The sequence below is a fragment of the Porites lutea genome, chromosome 1 (genome assembly GCF_958299795.1).
Source record: "Porites lutea chromosome 1, jaPorLute2.1, whole genome shotgun sequence".
NCBI classification, from domain to species: Eukaryota; Metazoa; Cnidaria; class Anthozoa; order Scleractinia; family Poritidae; genus Porites; species Porites lutea.
Window position 1 is genome coordinate 30,878,798 of NC_133201.1, and position 19,966 is coordinate 30,898,763.

Consider the following 19,966-nt stretch of genomic DNA (forward strand, 5'->3'; position numbering starts at 1 on the left):
TGCAAATAGATCATTTGTTTACGCATTCACACAGTGCAGCCAAGATTTTAATATTTTTTCGTGCAACTTATTTAATTAGTCATTTCTGGAAAATGGCCATTTCATTTGCGCAGTTTACATACAATAGAAGGGCTCCAAGTAATAATCTCCCTAGTCTCCCTCGCAGCTGTTTTTTGAATGTCATGCAATGCTCCCCAAAAGATAGTTGTGGGAGCATTGCGTGACATCCAAAAAACAGCTGCGAGGGAGACTATAACCTCCCCTGTCCTCACTCATTTTGGATCATGTGTCTTTTAGGGGACTGTCGATCAATGTATCAGCCGACATCTCACTCGACTGTTGATCGATATACCGGCTGCTTTGTCAGCGGATAATCGGTCGACTCTTGGTCGACTCTCGACTGTTATGCTGGTGACACTCGGTAGCTACAGTTTATCGGTGGATAGTCGGCCGATAGGCGGCCGTGATATACTGACAGGTCGTCGACATATCAGTGACACTTGGCCGACGTAAAGTTCCGATACCATGGTGGAAATGTCGGTCAACCTGTTGGTCGATGTGCCGGTCTAGTATCAGCCAACTGTTGGTCAAGAGTCGGTCATGTCTTGACCGATATGTACCCAGGACTTGACCGCTACAGTCTATTGTTCGATAGTTGGCCGACACTTTGCCGACGGATCACCCACAATCAACCCGTTATCAGCCGAAAGTGATATGTGTAAGAAGCATTAATGTCCATTGCGTGTCAGCTGACGTCAGGAACCTTGTAACAAAGGGCAAAGCATAGAGTAAAAGCAATACACCACTGATAACTTACCAATAGTTGACCAACAGTTCACCGATACTCTGGTGACATGCTACTCATGCTATCGCGGCCGACTGTTGGTTGATTTTTTGGCTGATACTTGACCAACAGTAAAACATCACTCGGCAGATATATTGACCGACTCTAGGTGATGCTGATTGTTGACCGATACACCACTGATACCTCACCGATACTCAACTGACAATTCACCGATATATTGCTGACACACTTCTGATGCTACCTCGACCGACTGTTGATCGATCTGTCGACCAATACGTGAGTGACAGCAAAACACCACTTGACAAAATATCAGTCTATACTCAGACGATATTCGATGGACTCTCGACAGAGTCTCGGCCGGCATAGTGGCCGGTGTATCGATCGACAGTCCACCGAGATGTTGGCCGATACATTGATCGACAGTCCCCCAAAAGATACATGATCCCTCACTTTTTGGAGTGGATGTTTTCCCATGGTTTTTATCGATAGATAGTATTCTCGGCATCAATGTTCGGAATATCAAGAAGAACATGAAAGATTATAACCAGCCCTTGTTATTTCCTCTCATGCTTCTTTTATCAGTTTTGAACCACAATTTATCAGGGAAAACAAAAGAAAACTGTCCATTACTTTGTTAGACCAACTATTAACGTGATTGTGCTGTATCGCGTAAATAAGATAGGCGGGCATTAAAATGAGTCTTTAGATCACGACTTTTATGATGCAAGGCATTTAAATTGAAAGTGCTGTTTTATTTTTTTCAGTTAATTGAATAAGAAGCTCATTACCTACTTGTAAGGGATCCGCCGAAGTTGAGTTAAAACTTTTAGTTTATTTATGAACTCTTATTTTTGTTTCTGTTAAAATTTGATCAGGCACTGTTGATCTGCATAACTTGCCACTAAAGAAAACAGCACTGAAAGGTCTTGAGCTGCCATTAGAAGTGAAGTCAGGTTTTATTGGTCATCTGCAGCTATCTATCCCATTGCGGCGACCAAAATCAGAGCCTTGGATTGTTCATGTCAACAAACTTTATCTTGTTGCGGGGCCTCTTCAGCATTCAGAGGTTGGTGTGATCAAAGTTTAATAGTAGAGGAGACTGGCTATGTACATGTAACATGGCACACATCAAAGATAAAAACAACAATTATTGATGCTACAGTTTATGTTAGGAGCTCCTGAATGGCCCGGTGATCAATCCTTAATGCAATGTTTTTAATGTTCAACAGGATCAAAATGATAGAAATGCTATTGAATGTTGTGCATATTCAAGTGTGCAAAAACATATGACAAAGGAGAGAATTAATTAACTATGATATGATTGTACTGCATCAATTTATTGCTACTCACTTATCATGATGAGGCAATTTTAACCTGCTGTGATACCCCCACCTCCCAATAACTGAGACCTTTAGTAAGGGAAATACTTAGAAATTTAAGTTCCATTTATCAGGAGTTGAACTTTATAGGGAATTTAGAGTATATAATTATTTGAATTATGCAAAAAATGTTTCTACTTAGCCTGCGAGCTCTCTGGGGCTCTCTGGCAATGTGGTGGTAAAAGGAAGGAGAGCTTAAAACTATGTGATGCCTCTCTGGAATTTGAATACCACCTCCACTTCCACTGTGGCTCCCTGTCAACTGAGCTGTCAGATTTCTGACAATCAGCGCGAAGCAGAAACGAACACAAAACAAACATTGAAAAACATGTGCCAAGGGTAATGACGTCATTACTAATGTCATTTTTACCAATCAGCATTTTGCAAATGTTGAAAATTTTGATGCAGACATTCAAATTCCAGAGATGAGTTGCAAGTTCTCCTTCCTTTTGCCGCCCTGTTGCCAGAGCACCCTGGAGAGCTTGCTTGCAGGCTAGTTTTTACTCTAAAGTGAATATTTTAATGAAATTTTTTCATAAAGAAGTCAAGTGAAAATGAAGCAATATTTCTGCATTACAATGTAATGTAATGTATGTGAAGCAAAAAAAAGGACAAGCCTGAAATTTACTTTCTCAAGAAGTAGCCCTGACACTTCTCAATCAATCCATTCCCATTTTATTGTGAAAGTTTTATCATTGTCAATATCAACATCCAAAACCTATATGTCTGTAAGATGCCAATAGCTTGGCACAAGTTGTACTCCGAGGGGTGTTTTAGGGATGGCTCAGAAAAATAATTAATTCATTGCTTTAGACTGCACTACACTTTTTTGTTGACTTTTCAAATGTGCTTGACAAACAAGGTTTGAGTTTAGTATCAGGGGTCAAATTGTATAGAAAATTATCTGAAGAAAATTGAAAATTATTTTGAGTTAGCAAGAGGCTGTAACTGAGGGTGAAATTATGGTTAAATGTATGGCAGAAATCCAGGAAAAGGCAGTGTCTATTTTGACTACTCAGCTTTCGAGTCTGTGGACCAGATAAAATTATTGTGGTGTGACTACTTAAATGAAGTGTCAGGCGTCTTTTTGAGGACATTCAAAAAGCAGTATTTGTTTTTCAACTTTTTGTTTTGCATTTCTTCACCTGGGTATCATTCCCCCAATCTGTATCACTTTCAGGTTTCCTCAATGTTTAAGGCTGAACAATATCGAATAAACACTTTTGTATAGACATGACCCAACGAGTGACAAAATTGTGGCGCGAAGGACATACCATGATAATTGCAAAGATTTTTGGGTAGGACTTGCCAGACCCAAGGACGCACCTTGGCAAAAAACTGTGTGTCCTTTTTATTTTTTGTGCGTATATGATACACACCAGTATGTTAATGGGATTAATGGGAACTCTGAATAGCTTCTCTATAAGCCAAGGCCAGTATAAAGGCCTGGGGTCAAAATGGTAATGAAAATGAAACAGAAATAGATAAGAAAAGACAAATTTTAAAGGCACAGTATTTATCTTAATTTACATGATTGTATTTTTTCTACTAACTTTTAGTACGATGAAGAAGAAGAAAAGGAGAGGGAAAGAGCTCGAAAGAGGAAACGTCTAGACGCTTTGGAGGCTCAGTGGCTTGTAAGTATTGGACAGTGTCTTCTGTCTTATAGTAATTATCTTATTATATTGTAAATTATCAATGGGGAAGAAAATGTTTTGAGAGGCAGCCATTTTTCTAGGGGTCAGAATCAGTGAACTGATAAAAAGTAAAATAGAAGAAAAATCACACACATATCATTTATGCCTTTAAAGACGTGATCATGAAATGTATACTGTATACAGTCAAACGTGGACCTCTATTAAGCAGTCACGAACATCCAAAGTCCTGAAAATATATAGTTGACTCTTACTTAAACTACTGTTAAACTGACCTTATTTAGCGGTCACCTCTACCATTAATTAAGTGGTCGCTGTCACCTTTTCGGAGGTCCCAAGAAGTTGTTTCGTATTGTCTTCACCTCAACACTAGTGCAGCAGGTACACTGTGTATGGTATAAAGTGGTCTTTTACTTTTTCCCTTTTGGTACAAGTGGAGGTAGAAACAGTTTGAGGCCAATTTTTCATGGACAGATATTTCGCTTTTTCACCATCTTCATTTTTTTGAATAACCTATAGGTTTTTCAAACCTGTATCAATGGTTAAAGGGACACAGTCAGCTGATGCACATGTGCATTAGATACCATTTCTTAGCTGATTTGCATGTTGCAAGACGCGCGTGGAACAAAAGCGTATCCGGAATACTCTAAACAAACCTTGTACAGTTGAACTAGTTACAAGCCAAAATCGTGATTATAAACCCTAAGCCACATCAGAGCACTCATTTTTTATATACCATTGAGAATTCACCGATGGATTTTTCCAGAGAAAGCCAAACATCGACGAATACTTCCGAATTCGAACATCAGTAGAGGTGAGAAATTGCACGAAGTCTGAATGATTGTGGAAGGTTCACGGTTGAGAACGCTTGATTAACCAAATACATGTAAACTTTTTCATCCATTTTCCAAATATATATAACGATTATTTGCTTGCTACTGTTACTGATTCATTTCTCTTGTTAATTTGATAAGAACGAAGGCAATTTCTCCTGCCTAGCCGCCTATACGTTTCTCACCTCTTCTGTTCATGTTCCTTTGAATACTGTTTTTAACCAAATATGATAAAATAATGTAATAGGATGAGTAAAAGTTTGCTCAAAAAGAGATTTTCAGTAAATGATCGAGGATCGAATGAAACACTAGGTAGGATTGAAGCGGATTTCTAGATGTATCCGACGCGTAGATTTGATTTCGGGTTGAGGTGAACACTTTTCAAGCTGGCAAAAATAGTGTCTAGGTCAGCGCGGTCCCATAGTTGACTGGGTCCCTTTAACCTTTATAAAGTCGCCAGTAAGCCGGCCATTCCTCAATGGTGACCACTTAGTACAGGTTTGACTGCAATGCGTAGACTTTGGCCTATGATCAATCATTTTGCAATACCAATGCTTTTTTGTGTTGGATATTTGAAAGTAATATTACAAGGAAAAATGTGACCCATAGTGTGTATGTAAGCCTTGTGTTTTGTGTGAGAGAAATACTAATAACTATTGTATTTCAACAGGCAGCTAGGAAGAACAATGCTGCTGCTGGTGGTTTCTGGTCTGGCTCCTGGTGGCCGTCTCTGTATTCATCTTTCTCTACAACAATTGTTGAAAATCTACAGGTATGAAACACTGCTCATCCTTCTGCTCTCGATATTATTAATTAACCAGTTCTTTATACTTATCATCAAATTAACCCTATTGGAGAAGACCATTCCTGAATGGCCTTTTTTAACCCCTTAAGCCCCAATATCCACATACAAATTCTCCAAACTGATCTCTACATATTTCCTTTAAGAAAATGTTCAGAGAATTTGATAAAAGATCAAGGCATTTTCTCTTTGGTGATCATTTTATTAATTCTCATAACCCAGGGCTGTCTTATCTGTCTCAGGGGTGTCAATAAGGGCTGGTAGCTGGTCAAAACTGCCGGCTAGTTAGCCATCCTTAGCCGGCTACTTTCATCTTCTTCTACCATAACTGCTAACAAAAAATAAGCAGCATCGAATAAAATTTGTGAAGCATTCGTTTCCCAGTTTTGAATGACATTGAACGAATAAATTTTTTAAATAGGTTTACATCTGTGATATGTTTGAATCGTGCAATGTTGTGGAACGCATGGGACATTTCAACAGTATTGTTCCCAGTCTTGCATGTATTCTGATGAAACAACATGGCATCTGCGGTAGAAAATACCTCTCAAAAACCCCTGGAAATGGCAATTTTAAGACTCTAAATTTCAAAATGTCCCTAGATGCCTTGGCCCACAAGAACTTGTGCCTTTGGTGTAAGTTCCAAAGCTGCATACTATTCGTTATCAGCCTGCTACTTCTAATGTTTTTGACAGCCCTGTTGTCTATTGATAATATTACATTGTTAGGAGAAAATTGATGTTGGTCACTATTGGATCCTCAAGGGTAAATCTTAAATCTTATGACCCCCTGACTGGAAAATGAAACAAAGCTATTTTATTCCATTGCAGTCTTATTTGTTTTCTATCCTCTCCAGCTTATCATTAGTGATGTACATTTTCGCTATGAAGATGCGACAACTAAGGAATCACTGCCTTTTGCTTTTGGCATAACCATTGCAAAACTGTCAGCACAGTCCACCAATGAAAGCTGGGTAAGTTTTTTGGGATCATCATACATTTCTAGAAAACTGCCCATCTACCCCTCCCCTAAGCCAACAAAAACACTTACTTCTCACTTAGGGCAAAATGTTGGCTCAGGGGAGGGGTAGGTGGACAGTTACCAAGAAACGTATGACCCTTTTTTTTATTGCAACCCTCCTAAGTACTGTACTCTACTGCACTCCACCCATTGTCCATGTTTCAGTGTCAATATAAAATAAATGAATAAACAAATAAATGATTATACATGTAATATTCACTTGTGATGCTTCTTATTGTTTTCGTGAAAATGTTTCCCACAGAATGTCCAACAGAGGGAAAAGAGAACAGAAGAAACAATAGGAAACCAAAGAAAATTCGTGAAAAAGAAAAAGAAAAGTTTCATGCGCTGTCAGTGTATACCTGAAAACCAAATTGTTGAATAGTTTCAATTTATTTTTTCCTTCAAAATAATAATGAGGTAAATTAAGGGTTGTTACATGTACACCATGGTTGGTTTCCCATAACATTCAACATTTTACATGCATTCCTAGTCAGGACTATACAACTTAACTTTTTTATTCAGATTGTAAGTGATGTTTTTCGTGTCCTGCTGTACATGCCTTTTATTATGGGTAATGTACAAATGTATTATCAGTGGCGGATCCAGGGGAGAGGCCCAGGGAACCTGCCCCCCCGCCCCTTATTTTTAGACCAAACTGAGACCGCCCCTTCCCTTTTCTCAGGGTCTGGGTGAATGCCCCCCCCCCTCTTACCTGATGGTCTGGATCCGCCACTGATTATGGAGTGTTGAGTTCTTTTGTGAGGTCAATGCTCTCTACAACAGTACTTTACGTTATACAGAATCCAGAGGAGATAATTGAGAATGAGCGAACCATTAAATACAAACTCATTGAGCTGCAGAACATGGCAATTTACTGGGACACTGATGTTACTTTGGTTGGTGACTTGCCATCACGAGATCTTGAGGTAGTGCAGAGTTAACTTCCTTAGCCTGCGAGCAAGCTCTCCTTTCTCTCCCCCTCCTCCCGCTTTCGCGTCTCCTCTCGCGTGCCTCTCGCGCGTGTACTTTTCAGGTTATCCCCCAAATGAAGAGCTTGCTCACAGGCTATAACTTCCTCTTTAATTACATTTAAACCTACAACCACCACCTCTGGGTACAGAGATGAGTAGCTGTTGTAGAGAGATGGTCGTCATGAGGAGTTAGGGATGCTTGTCAGTGTTTGTGGGAGAACAGGGGACCGGTGGGGGGGGGGGGGGGGGGTTGGGGGGAGGTCCAAAACTCTCACCTCCCGTACCTTGCATTTCCCGCTCCCACTCCTTCCTCCCTTTAGCCTTTCGTCGATTGCAAAAGATCATTAACTAGGCATTGTTTCATAACCCCGCCCATTTCTCTTGGTTCCCACCATCTCCAGGACTTTCACCTCCCAAGCTTCCCCCCCCCCCCTGTACCCCTTTGAATTCCTCCACCATATGAGAAACAGGGATGAGCATTTTATTTCTATAATGCTTATTATAACATTAACGATAAAGACTAGATATGTCTGAATCAGAAGCCAAACGTTCAGAACAAAATATGAACAAGACAAAACGTTCCAGTTGTAGTTAGAGTATCAGTTTCCATATCGTTGGGCTTTCAAAGCTAGTAGAAACGCAAAAGTGACTGTAAAGACTCCTCGCTAGGACACGAATAAAGGTGAGTGTTGCTCATAGAGAGCAGGTCGTTAGGAGAAATTCACCTTGGCATATTTTAAGAACGTTACTTATAAGCAGGTAGTTGATAGTCACGTCAATTTATGGCAAAAAATTTATTCAATTTCAGAGCGCCCTTCAAAGAATGATTAACAGAAATCAAGGAAAGGCTGGATTTAGTGTGAGTGTTTTAAGTTTTTTTTTTTTACAAATTGCGGTTGATCAGTTCGTCTTGTTTTGTTTTAATGTTCCCTGTATTCCAACTGAGAATAAAACTGGCGTTCCATGTCTTTTCTTGTTTATCTCAACAAACGAATATTTTTTGTCACCCATGCACATGAAAAATTGAATGAACTACACATATGTAGTTGTTTTATTACTGTCTTTGTTTATATTATTGATATTTTTTTAAATTAGTCATCAGAGGCTTGATTCTGGGCCAAGCAGAGAACCACTTAAATTTTAGTGACTATTTTAGAAATAGTCCACGGGAAAACTAATCGCACGCTTTTGGTCACGCATTCACGTTGACTCGTTAGTAACGCAATCTTTTTTCACTCTCCAGCTGTATTAGACATTTTCAGTGTTTATTATGGTGGCTTATGTAAACTTGTCACTTTTGTTTTATTCTTCAGAAACATCAGTATGTCCTGGAACCTACCAGCGCACAAGCAAAGATGAAAAGGAATGCCAGTGCTCTGCCACTACGTTCTCGGCAAATGCCACGTTTTGTGGTCGATGTTCACGTGGAAAAGATTCCATTGTCCCTGGAGGAAACACAATACAAGATGCTGATAACTCTGATGGAAGGCTTTGAAAGACATTTCAGGCAATGCCGATACCTTAAATGGAGACCAAAATGCCCCATCAAGAACAAGTGAGAAAAGCAGTTTCATTCTTTTTGATTATGGAGCGGCCCTTAAAGTATAGCGTCACTTGCTGTTTTTTAACAGTGTTTTTGTTATTCAAATGTTTATCGAGTGAAATGCGCTTGTGGTCAGTGGGTGACGTCAGCGTGTCGCTATTGTTGTTAACGAAGCTTTAAGTGGCCAATCACAGTACGGGCAGAATTTAAATGAACCAATCAGCAGACCTGTGCAGCTGACACTAAGAGCGGGAAATGCACGGGAGGTTATTGCGTCTTGTCGTCAGTTTTCTGACTGGCTGTATGAAATCGTTGGGAGGTTTTGTAGCCACGGTATTACAAAGTTTCTTTTGACAGGAACTTTCACGGTTGTAAGTATTGTTTTGTGAAAGATACAGTGTACTTTGTTGCCAGGTGTGATAATGTTAGCTATGATAATATGAGGCATAAAAAATGCCCTTTATTTGAGTGTCAATGTGTGTAGCACGAAAGTACTAATTGGGGACAGTGACAATATTTTTACGTATCCTACTGGTGACGAGGCCGCCTTTTTACGTGATCATTCAAGCCACGCGAAGGTCCAGCCATTTGCAGGGCAAAGGCAGTACCTTCATTTCTCAGTCATTTTAAGTCCCTGAGTGTTAATATGGCCCCGGGAACCGAACCCGCGACATCCCGCTCTGCAGTCAAGCGCTCTACCGACTGAGCTAATCCTGCCGCGGTATGACATGTTTATCTAGAGTTTTATATCTTTGTACTAATTGTTACTATTACTATTTGTATTTCAGTGCAAGAGAATGGTGGCAGTTCTCGATGAACTGCATTCTACATTCTATAAAGGAGAGAAATATGCGTCAAACTTGGACTTTTGCTGCTAAGCGAGCTCGTGACATGGTCAAATACGTGAACATATACACGAAGCACCTTGTATCTGCAACTACTGCGGAGCCTGCTCTCAAGGTAACTCATACACTTTATTCGGATAATAGCAGCCTGCGTGGCTGGTGCAAAAAGGGGAGGGGGAGGGGGAGGGGAGAAAAAGAGCAGTCCCCAATACCCCTCCATCCCTTTTCTCCTTATCCCCTACCCCATTGGACACAGGCTAGGGAGTTCAACTGAGATACAGTACGGTGGGGCCAGCGAAAGCTTTTCTCTAAAGTGATGTCACCTTTTTAACTTAAGTAATCGCTCTTTCAATTTGCATTGAAATTTAGTTTTCCAGGCATTGAACAGACCATTTCCGAGTTGCAAAAACCCTCACCTTCACAACGAGGCTAAGTGCAAAACCTTTGTTGTGAAAATGAAATTGTCTCCGAGATACAAGCACCTTTTTATTTAATGACTCCATACAAATCTTTCTAAATTTTACTTGGTTCTTAATGTTCTGAACCAAGTCAAATTTAGAAGGATTTGTATGCCATGGAGTCATTTGAGCATTAGTGGACTAATATCTCAGAGGTAATTTGCCCCGAAATGCTAATTTTTGGCAAGTCTGCCTTTTGTTCTTTTAGAATGTCCCGAAAAATCGCAACATTTCACAAGTTTAATTTGTATGAAGTCATACGTCAGAACTCTATGAGGAAAATCTATTGTTCTCACCCCCTTGCAATAGACTGTGCACATGTGAAATGCAACGTTTCGACTTTCCTATTAGGAGAATTATTAGGAGGCAACTCCCGATATTGTGGATAACCCTTGGGACACCCTTGGGACTGAGTGTTACTGTCCTTACAGGTAGCGTGAAGCCGTAATAGGTAGCCTGCGAGCAAGCTCTCCGGGGCGGGAAGAGGAAGGGGAGCTTGCATCTTTGTCTCTGGAATTTGAATATTCGTGATTGGTGATTGGCGGAGATTGCATTATTAATGACGTCATTATCCTTGGCACGTACTGTTTACATTCGCGCTTCTCGCTGATTGGCCGAAACCTGACAGCTCAGTCGACGGGGAGCCACAGAGGAATTAGAGGTGAAATTCAAATTCCAGAGGCGTAGTTGCAAGCTCTTCTTCCTTTTGCCGCCCCGCCGTCAGAGCGCCCCAGAGAGCTTGCTCGCAGGCTAGTAATGGCGGGAGTGTACTTCATTCGAACTTCTGTAATTCATTTTTTTTCTCTGGGGATCTAGCTTTTGTCCGTATTATTGGCGTGTCCGCAATACGAGCCTTGACTGTGTTAATCTGGCTTTTTCCCACCCTTCCCTAAATGTTATTTTAACTATCTGCACAGGAAGAGCAAACCCAAATTGAAGAAGAGCTGACATTTGAGGAGCTGGTGGTTTTGAGAACTATTGCACAAGCAAAGGCAGAGGGTGAAATCAGTCAGGTAGCATTATGGTGTAGAAAGATCACCAGTTGTTACTCAGATGTGGATTCAGATTTAGAGCACCTTTATTGCATTGGAGAATTTTGGCTTCAATTTAAGTGCTCAGTTGCCTTGACAAAGGCATTAGGAGTGTCACCACTAGAGATTGTTTACGTCCCAGGCGGTTCTTTCTCTGAGCTTTTTCAAAACAATTGATTTTTCTTCTTCAAATGTCTGTTAAACTTAACGGAGAGAAATTCGCCACTAGCCGAGAAAAGCAAAAATATTATAGAACTATCCCCCGAAGAGGAGGTAAATAGTTTTTTTTAGGTATATTTCTAGCGCTGTTCACCGACCCTGAGGGGGATAGTTGTTTTAGTATTTACCAAATCAGTTGGATGCAACTGAGAAAAGGAAATTTTTGTAAATTAAAAATGTCACTTCGTAGGAACTTTGTTTACAATTTACAAACATTTCGGGGATTTTGTCAAGTGCATTTTATGATTTTGTTGCAAATTCAGCATGAAAATAATCTTCTACCTAACAATGAACACCGACAAGCCAAAGTTTGTCGCTTTCTTGGTATTTGTTTGTACGACTTGCTTCATTTATCGCACAAATTTGGTCTTCCGAAAATGTCTCGAAACGAGAAGCCATCTTGGCTCCGGTCACAAAACAGTGAATAGCCAAGGATATTCCGAGTTACGGGAGCCAATCAAAACGTGGGAAAATTGCTATTCACTGATTTGGGAAATACTAATTACCATTAACCATAAATTAAGATGTATGGAATACGAATGCAAGTGAGGCCTGCCAAAAGGTGCCCCTGGTATCCTTTTAGATCCTGATCGCGGTTCTTATTCAAGGATTCGTGGCATTGAGACTTCACTGTATGGAGTTCATGATTTAATTTTGATAACGCTTAGCTTTCTTTCAGGTTTTCTCGAGGCAACTTGGTCGTTCTGCTTAGTGATGTCCTTTTAGTTAACTGGCTTTTGTTAATTCTATCTTAACTACTGAAATAGTAAACCTATAACTTGAATTTAATTTAAGCATGTGGCTTTATTGGCTTGTCAATTTTTTAAAATTTGAACTTTTATTGGTGACTCTTTCTTCAGCGCTCCCAGCCTGGAAGTGAAGATCAGTCCCCGGAGTCAGTAGAAGAGGAACTGGAGAAAACTGACAGTGGAGGTGCTGGGGGTGGGGGTGGTAGTGGGGGCTGGCAGAGCTGGGTAACTGGTTGGTACAGTTGGTATGGAACAGACACTCCAGATGGATCTGCTGACAAAACACTAGGGAAGGATTCTGCAGCTCCAGTGTTCATGGCAGAACCACCCACTACGAAAGGTCAGTCATTAGGGAGTTTAAGCAAGCATGTTTGAGCGGCGCAGATCAACCAGAAGTTAGACCTTTTCCTTATAGGTTTGCCATGACGTGTCAGTCCAAATTTGTATTGTTAAGTGTCTTTGGTCTGATAGATACGCCTTGCCTGAAAAATTGGGCAAAACCATTGCTCAAGAATGGAAAAACGTCACTTGCGGTTGACGTACGGTCTTTCGAATACGTCTTTGCTGTAGTTCACTATTCTTAGACGAAACCTTTTGAGTTTTAATACAGCATAACTATATGAAAAAACCACCAGTGTCAAGACAGGAAACGAATCAGTTTTGGGTTCTTTACCATCGGGAATATCGTTGCTTTGCAGAGAGTCGTTACACTCTTTATTTATCAGGGGCCCCTGATCTTCGTTTAAGTTTGACGCTCTTGCATGAGAATGAAAAATCTCTCATTATGTCGGATTTTCTTTATCGCCTTCTTGCCGAGGAAGGGAAAGAGTAATTTTGGGTTCTTTACCATCAGGAATATCGTTGCTTTCCAGAGGGCCGTTATATTCTGCATTTATTAGGGCCACTGATCTTCCTTTAAGTTTGACTCTCTTGCATGGCAATGAAAAATCTCTCATTATGTCGGACTTTCTTTATCGTCTTCTTGCAGAGGAAGAGGAGTTCCTTGACGAGCTCGCGGACAATCAGCATCTGAACGAGTCAATCTTTAACCGAGACCAGGTCTTCGCCCACCTGAACTTCAGACTTGATGCTGGCTCCTTTAAACTGATCAACACAAAGCAATCAAATAGCTCTTCACAGACGACAGCGTTGCCTGTAGTTGAAGCCGAGTTTTCTGATTTGAGGTGGGATTCCGAGATGCGGCCTCGCTCAAGCACCTGGGAATTTAACATGAGTTTGGGAGCTTTGTTTGTTCACGATAAACTGACACCAGGAACTTTGTTTCCATCTTTAGTTTGTCCCCAGGGTCGGGAGAGTAAGGTTAGTAAATTTACCTTTTAAGTCAATTCGCCACTTTAGAAACGAGAAAGGAACTGGGCCGAGCTATCTTCCGCAAAGACTTCTGGGATAGGGCAAACAAATTGGCCAATAGCTACATTGCGCGGCCCAAGTAAAAATCCCACAAGTCTTTGAGAAGCAAGTTCAGCCCAGCATTCCTCTCGTTTTTTAAGTGGCGATAAGGGCATGTAATTTCCTGGACCATTTATGTGACGAAGGTTGTTGGAAGTCAAAAAGATTTCTTTTTTAAAATTTTATCTTGCAGAAAGCTTCGCTTGCTAAGAAGCAACAGGGAACACTGTCAAAAGCCACAACTGGAGCCATGGTTATGTCTGCAGCCAGCGTGGGCCTTAATCTTTTACAAGACATGAATGAACCAGTGTTTGAAATGAAGTTTGAGTCTCTGTCACCAACAAGCAAAGTTGCATACAGGTTAGTTGATAAGGAAACGTTAGACATGAGAAATGTATGACGTTTAACGTTAAACGTTAAACGTTAAACGTTAAAACATCGTTACGCGTTATGCTTTTTGAGCCGCTTAAAAGCAGGAGAAAAGTTCGGCTTTTAATCCCGTCCAAAGCCTCATCACGATATACTTATTTCTTATTATTTAGGTATTAATACTTCATTTGTTTTGTTTTATTCCCCTCAGCGTCGGAGGCAAGTATAAATTTTGATAATTTGAAACCAGCCATTTGACTCAACTGCAAACATCATTGTGTTTTTTTTGTGTCTTCCAAAAACAAACAAATAAACAAACCAATGAACATTCGTGTCCAGCATACAACAAAACTTAGATTTCCTGGAAGGAATGGAACGAAGTGAAACCCACAACTTCCCGCCCATTGCGAAAAGCGATCCAAAGCCGTATCGTCCAGTGGCGGACCCAGACCTCCGGATAGAGGAGAGGGGTGGGGGCGGTCATCCAGATCCTGAGATAAGGTGGGGCCCGGTCTCGAATTTTTTTTTCGCCCTTCGGGCCTCAGTATAGTCTAGAAATAAGGAGGAGGGGGAGCTCCCCTGGATTCGCCACTACCGTCCGTTCTGTAGACTGGAGGCACCATTCTTGCTTTGCTTGTTATGTAACTTTAGCCTTACCTTCCACCTGTATTTTGGATGCCGCTCATGCAGGTTGTCAGTGACCACTCAGCCACTGGATGTCGTCTACAACCCTCTAGTGTTGGATCACATCTCCGAGTTTTTCTCCCACACATCAATGGAAGGAACTCAAGCTCTTCATATTGAACGGCAGCTCCGTGAAGTGGCACGGGTTAGATACGAGGAACTAAAAAACCAGACTAGAGCTGAACTTGTCGAAACACTTGATGCTATGATGGCAGGGTCAGAAGTGGTGAGTTGTGGGTCTATTTAGGAGTTGCTTGGTAAAATCGTGTAGATGCACAGAGCCTCCTCCTTAGCAGTCAACAGACGAAATTTCGGCCGAAACGTGAGGCGAATTACCGTACGATAGTATCTAGCTCAAACGCTGGTTAAGCTACAAAATTACAATTCAACAGCTTCTTTTAAAGAGAGAGCGGTAATAACCTATTACAGCTTGCTTATTTTTGATGATCGTTATTGTTCTTGTGTAACTGCACCGTACAAACGACTTCAGACAAAGCTCACAACGATAGAATGACTGACTGGACAACCGACAACTTGACTAACCCTAACCATTATACTGTGACATACGACGGATCAAAACGCACGTCCAATCTTCATAGCCAATAACATTACCGCTTAACCGACAGACGACCTATAATATCGCGACATAATTGACCAATTAGGTCAATAACCAGAGTTTAATACCGTCAACTAACGTGATACAATCCACTTTGACCCTGAAGGTGACTATCAAACAGGTTGTCAGGTTGTCTAAACGTCAGTCAGTGTCAATAACAGTCCTAATAACAAACCACGCTCACCCGGACGATCATATCCTAATTTGGGTATGACGTATGCTTTACATTAACTGAGTGACTTCTCGCGGTCTGATTGGTCAAGAGGTTTGATGTATCAAAGTAAAAACCGTAGAAAATTGTTGTGTATTTGTTACCTAGAAAGGATCTTATCGTATGAAATATAGTTGGAGCTGTGGATGAATTTCCCTTATGTCATAGGGTCAATCAAAGAGATGGGACATTCAGTTGGATATTTCTGCCCCAAGATTTCTAGTTCCAGAAAGTTTTCAAGACAGGAAGTCGTCAGTGGTATGTTAACATCGCCTCCTAATGTAATCGCTTGATAAGTTCGCTGTTGATACCGAATGTACACTAAGAGCTAGGTGGATGACTCGAGGTTAATGCTGTGGTCTTCACACAGACACAGGTGGTGAATGGTCTTGGTACTTTCCCATTAAACTATTTATTACGGTGTATAAACAGGTTCTAACATTATTTTGCTGGAGACTGTAGATTAAATCCTATGGTATTAATATTCAAATGAAACCTCTTCAGCAGTACTTTCACAAGATACTCTTTCCTTTTCATACAGATTGGAAATTTGGATTTGTGCACTTCTAAGGGAAAGTGCCTACTAGAGAAAATATAGAGAATACTACATGTAAAGTGCTGGCCTACGGTAGTTACACACGAGTTGTTTTTGCATCAGAAATCGAACGATTGAGCGCAGCGAACGAGTGAGATTTCTGATACAAAAACAACGAGTGGGTAAATACCGTACGCCAGCACTTTACATGTGGTATGGTGTTTATTGTATACATACTGAGACATTCATTCAGTTCTGAATGTACAATTGAAAATGAGTGAATTTAAGTAAAATGGCCGGTTTCAATATAACCTTAAGCGTATAAATGGAAGACAAAGTAGCTCCGACAAAAAGCACAACATAAGCTTACGTCTTGTTCTGTTTTTCCCCTTCCGCTGTTGTTTCGCTGGCTCTCCACAGTTTTCTTCATCGATGGTGAAACAAACGAAACTATTCCGCTCGATTTCTGAAATGTTTTTCACTTTTTTAACGAGAAAAAACTCTTTGAGAAAAACTTTTCTCCTCGAATGTGTGCGAAGCGGCGCTCAGCAAGCTGCAAGAAAAGGCGGGAATTTTGGCGCGAAACTCACACACCTCTGTGGCTTCTGATTGGACGTATCATTTTTCTCACATGTGAAAAAGCATCGTTCGCGATTCTGATTGGACGTATCATTTTTTCACGTGTGAAAACCATAGTTCACTCCTCTGATTGGCTAGAACTCATTTGCGTATCAAAATTTACAACACAACTTTTTAGTGAGTATTTCTCAGTATGTATATGATAAAAAGGATTCTTCTACATGCCGTCTAATATTCTAATAGTTCTTGTATTGTAAGCTTGTCGCTCCTACCGTTACCTGAGTAAAATTTGAGACCATATATTGACCATTTCTCAAGTCAACCCCCTTCTCCGAGCACTGTCTAACTGACCATTCTAGGGCCATTTATACGAGGAAAAATAAAACGCGTCTTACATAAGACGCGTCTTAAATAAGATGCGAACTTTCCGTATAAACGGCACATTTCGTCTACAACAAGACGCGGCTTAGCTAAGACGCGTCTTATTAGATAAGACATGCTCGTATAAATGGTACAGTTCGCGTCTTATTTAAGACGCGTCTTATTTTTCCTCGTGTAAATGGCCCTTCTGTCTGTTTCTGTTCATTGTTAATATTTTGTGATAGGTTGTTATTGACTTTGGTCACTTGAGCTTTGCAAACACTCAAGCACTTAATCGAAAGAAGACAGTGTCTGGAGGACAGGACTCTAGAGCAGACATGGAAGGTAACAAATTTGTTTGAGTCCGTTTGGCAACGGGTAGTTATTGATTACATACGTTCCTGGGAAACTGCCAACGTACCTCTCCCCTAAGCCAACATCAACACTTCTCACTTAAAGCAAAAAAGGGAGGGGTAGGTGGGCAGTTTCCTAGAAACTCATAATGATCCTTGCCATTTACTCGGGTTATAACCTGTGTGACCGCACTTGACTTGAAATCGGATTGAAAATTGTCTAATTAAATACAGAATTACAGTGACTTCCTAGGTTTGATTTAGTGCCGCGTGATGAGTTGTTATTTAATAGGATTGCAAGAAAATCATTGTAGATATTGCGAGAGATGCTTAAAAGCGATCATTGTGAATGAAACGGGGGGTCATACTCGAAGGTATTTTTGGGATATGGAAGCAAGGCCTCTGATGTGTCGAATTTCAACTTAAATCGGTGCATGTTTTTCTCTTCTGAAGGCGATTGATTGCAGTTCAGTGTTATATTGATTGACTTCATATGTACTTTGCTGCAGATGACTCTTTTGTAACCCCACCTAGCACTCCGCCTGAAGAAGATGAAGAGTTCATGTCGATCACAGAGTCAACAGATGCTTTAGTGAAGGAAATGAGCAGAGAGACACTGATTGATATAATGTATGAGAGGTAGGCTGATGATGATTAACTCGCTTTTAAAGAAGGACGAAGATAAAACATGAGACTGAAATAATAGATAAGATTCCACATTCCATGTATGTTCAGATTAAAATGAGAAGAGAGGTTCGTTTTTTGCACTTAGCTGTCGCTGTAAGTCCTTTTTTGTTTTCTTTCTTTACAATCAATTTATTTGTGAATGTGTGGCGAAACTAATGCAAGAACAGTTTATTTGAACCTACCTTCTGTACAATAACAGAAAAGCCCTAGTGCTTAACTGATTTGATTTGTAGTTATTTAGTTTCGGCTTCTTCCTATTTTTCAGGAACTTAGTACGTTTCTCGAGTCCCACACTTGTCCAGATTTTTTCGTCTGATGTCTTGTAAAAAAACATTGAAAAACAAATTCAGCGATATCAACTGTCCGTCAGTTCTCTGTCAGATCATGGATAAACGCCGATGAAACCACTTGTTGGCTTCAACATGTTCAGTTATCAAGAGCGAATATCAACAATGTGCGTTTTGACTTCTTCACAGGTATACTTTAGATCTGTCTGACATCCAAATGGTTGTCTGTAACGTAAAAGATAACTGGTCAGAAGTAGCGAGCAAGCCGTTCATGACAAGTGATGTTCATGTAGTGGATAAATTTACAATAACCATCCAATTAGAAAGGTAAGAAAATCGCAAACACCCCGATTGAACTGAAATGACGGTCTTGTTTATGCTTGACGTTCATAATAGATAATTTGCAAAGTGGCGTCATGTTAGAACACAAACGTTCAGAATCTTAGAGTACTCTCACGGTCTTCCTAGGCCAATTTTGGTATTTTCTTTCCCTACCAGCAGTAGCTTAATAAGGGTCAATAAAAAGTGGGCTGCAGCGCTAATGATATGCGCAATAATTGTAATGAAAATTGAAAGGCCAGTTCAAGAAAGAGGTAATAATATTCTTACAAAAAATCCACCGTTTTCGACTGCAGTTATGGGTGATATTGTATAGGAAGATGAATTACAATTTTGCTAAGCATGATGTCAGGCTCCCTTTCATTTTCTAAAATTTTATAAGGCATGAACTGCGGAAAACGTTTCGCGGGTAAAGAGAGCAATTCGAGCAAAATGTAGCTATCCGAAACGCATTTGTAGCAGAATTAGCGGTATTTGCGACATTGACTACAGACAGGATAAGCCATTTTACCATGAGAATTATCCAAGCCTTCAATTATGTGGAAGTGGACTAAACTATAGCGCATTTGTGTCATATTCCACAGGAGACTACTGTTCACAGCTGATCCCCAGTATCCTGCAGTAACTCTGTTTGCAAAGCTTCCCAATCTGATACTTCACATCAATGAACACAAGGTATGACGTTCTTTCGGACTGTTGTCGACTTATTTGTATAAATTCGTGCACTGCTTAATTAGACGTCTTCATCGCCACCACCATTACCATGAATTTGTCTCCCTCCACCATCGTCAAAGTCACCAGTGACCTAGCCTGCGAGCAAGCTCTCCTACTTGGGCGAGCCTCTCGAGAACGCGCGAGCGCGGGGCCGAGGAAAGGAGAGCTTCGCCGCTCGCTCGCGCGTTCTCGCGAGACTCGCTTCGCTCGCCCAAATAGGAGAACTTGCTCGCAGGCTACCAGTGACCTTAGCGTTTATTCTAGTTGTCTACGTCATCGTCATCATCATCATCATCATCATCATTATCGTCAGCGTCACTAGCATTATCAGTGTCACTTTCAACATCACCGAGACATCACAATCGTCATCATCTTCATCACAATCATCAACAGCATTACCATCAACACCATTATCACCACGACCATCATCGCCATCTTCACCATAAACAAAACCATCAACATCATCAAAGCCGTCACCTTTGCTACTGCCATCACCATTAACATTGCCC

At 40.7% G+C, this 19,966-nt stretch overlaps 1 protein-coding gene across 1 annotated transcript in view; it reads left to right on the forward strand.

Moving 5' to 3' along the window:
• Window positions 1-19,966, forward strand: part of LOC140948189 (intermembrane lipid transfer protein VPS13D-like) — a 76,012-nt gene that overhangs the window by 1,052 nt on the left and 54,994 nt on the right. The window contains exons 2-19 of the mRNA XM_073397414.1: window positions 1,681-1,871; window positions 3,744-3,821; window positions 5,343-5,444; window positions 6,331-6,447; window positions 7,298-7,423; window positions 8,277-8,327; window positions 8,782-9,023; window positions 9,800-9,971; window positions 11,232-11,330; window positions 12,452-12,653; window positions 13,302-13,633; window positions 13,917-14,083; window positions 14,783-15,002; window positions 15,772-15,861; window positions 17,323-17,422; window positions 17,940-18,069; window positions 18,594-18,731; window positions 19,328-19,418. Of these exons, the coding sequence (XP_073253515.1) occupies window positions 1,681-1,871; window positions 3,744-3,821; window positions 5,343-5,444; window positions 6,331-6,447; window positions 7,298-7,423; window positions 8,277-8,327; window positions 8,782-9,023; window positions 9,800-9,971; window positions 11,232-11,330; window positions 12,452-12,653; window positions 13,302-13,633; window positions 13,917-14,083; window positions 14,783-15,002; window positions 15,772-15,861; window positions 17,323-17,422; window positions 17,940-18,069; window positions 18,594-18,731; window positions 19,328-19,418 (2,648 nt within the window). The remainder of the gene's footprint in view (window positions 1-1,680; window positions 1,872-3,743; window positions 3,822-5,342; window positions 5,445-6,330; window positions 6,448-7,297; window positions 7,424-8,276; window positions 8,328-8,781; window positions 9,024-9,799; window positions 9,972-11,231; window positions 11,331-12,451; window positions 12,654-13,301; window positions 13,634-13,916; window positions 14,084-14,782; window positions 15,003-15,771; window positions 15,862-17,322; window positions 17,423-17,939; window positions 18,070-18,593; window positions 18,732-19,327; window positions 19,419-19,966) is intronic.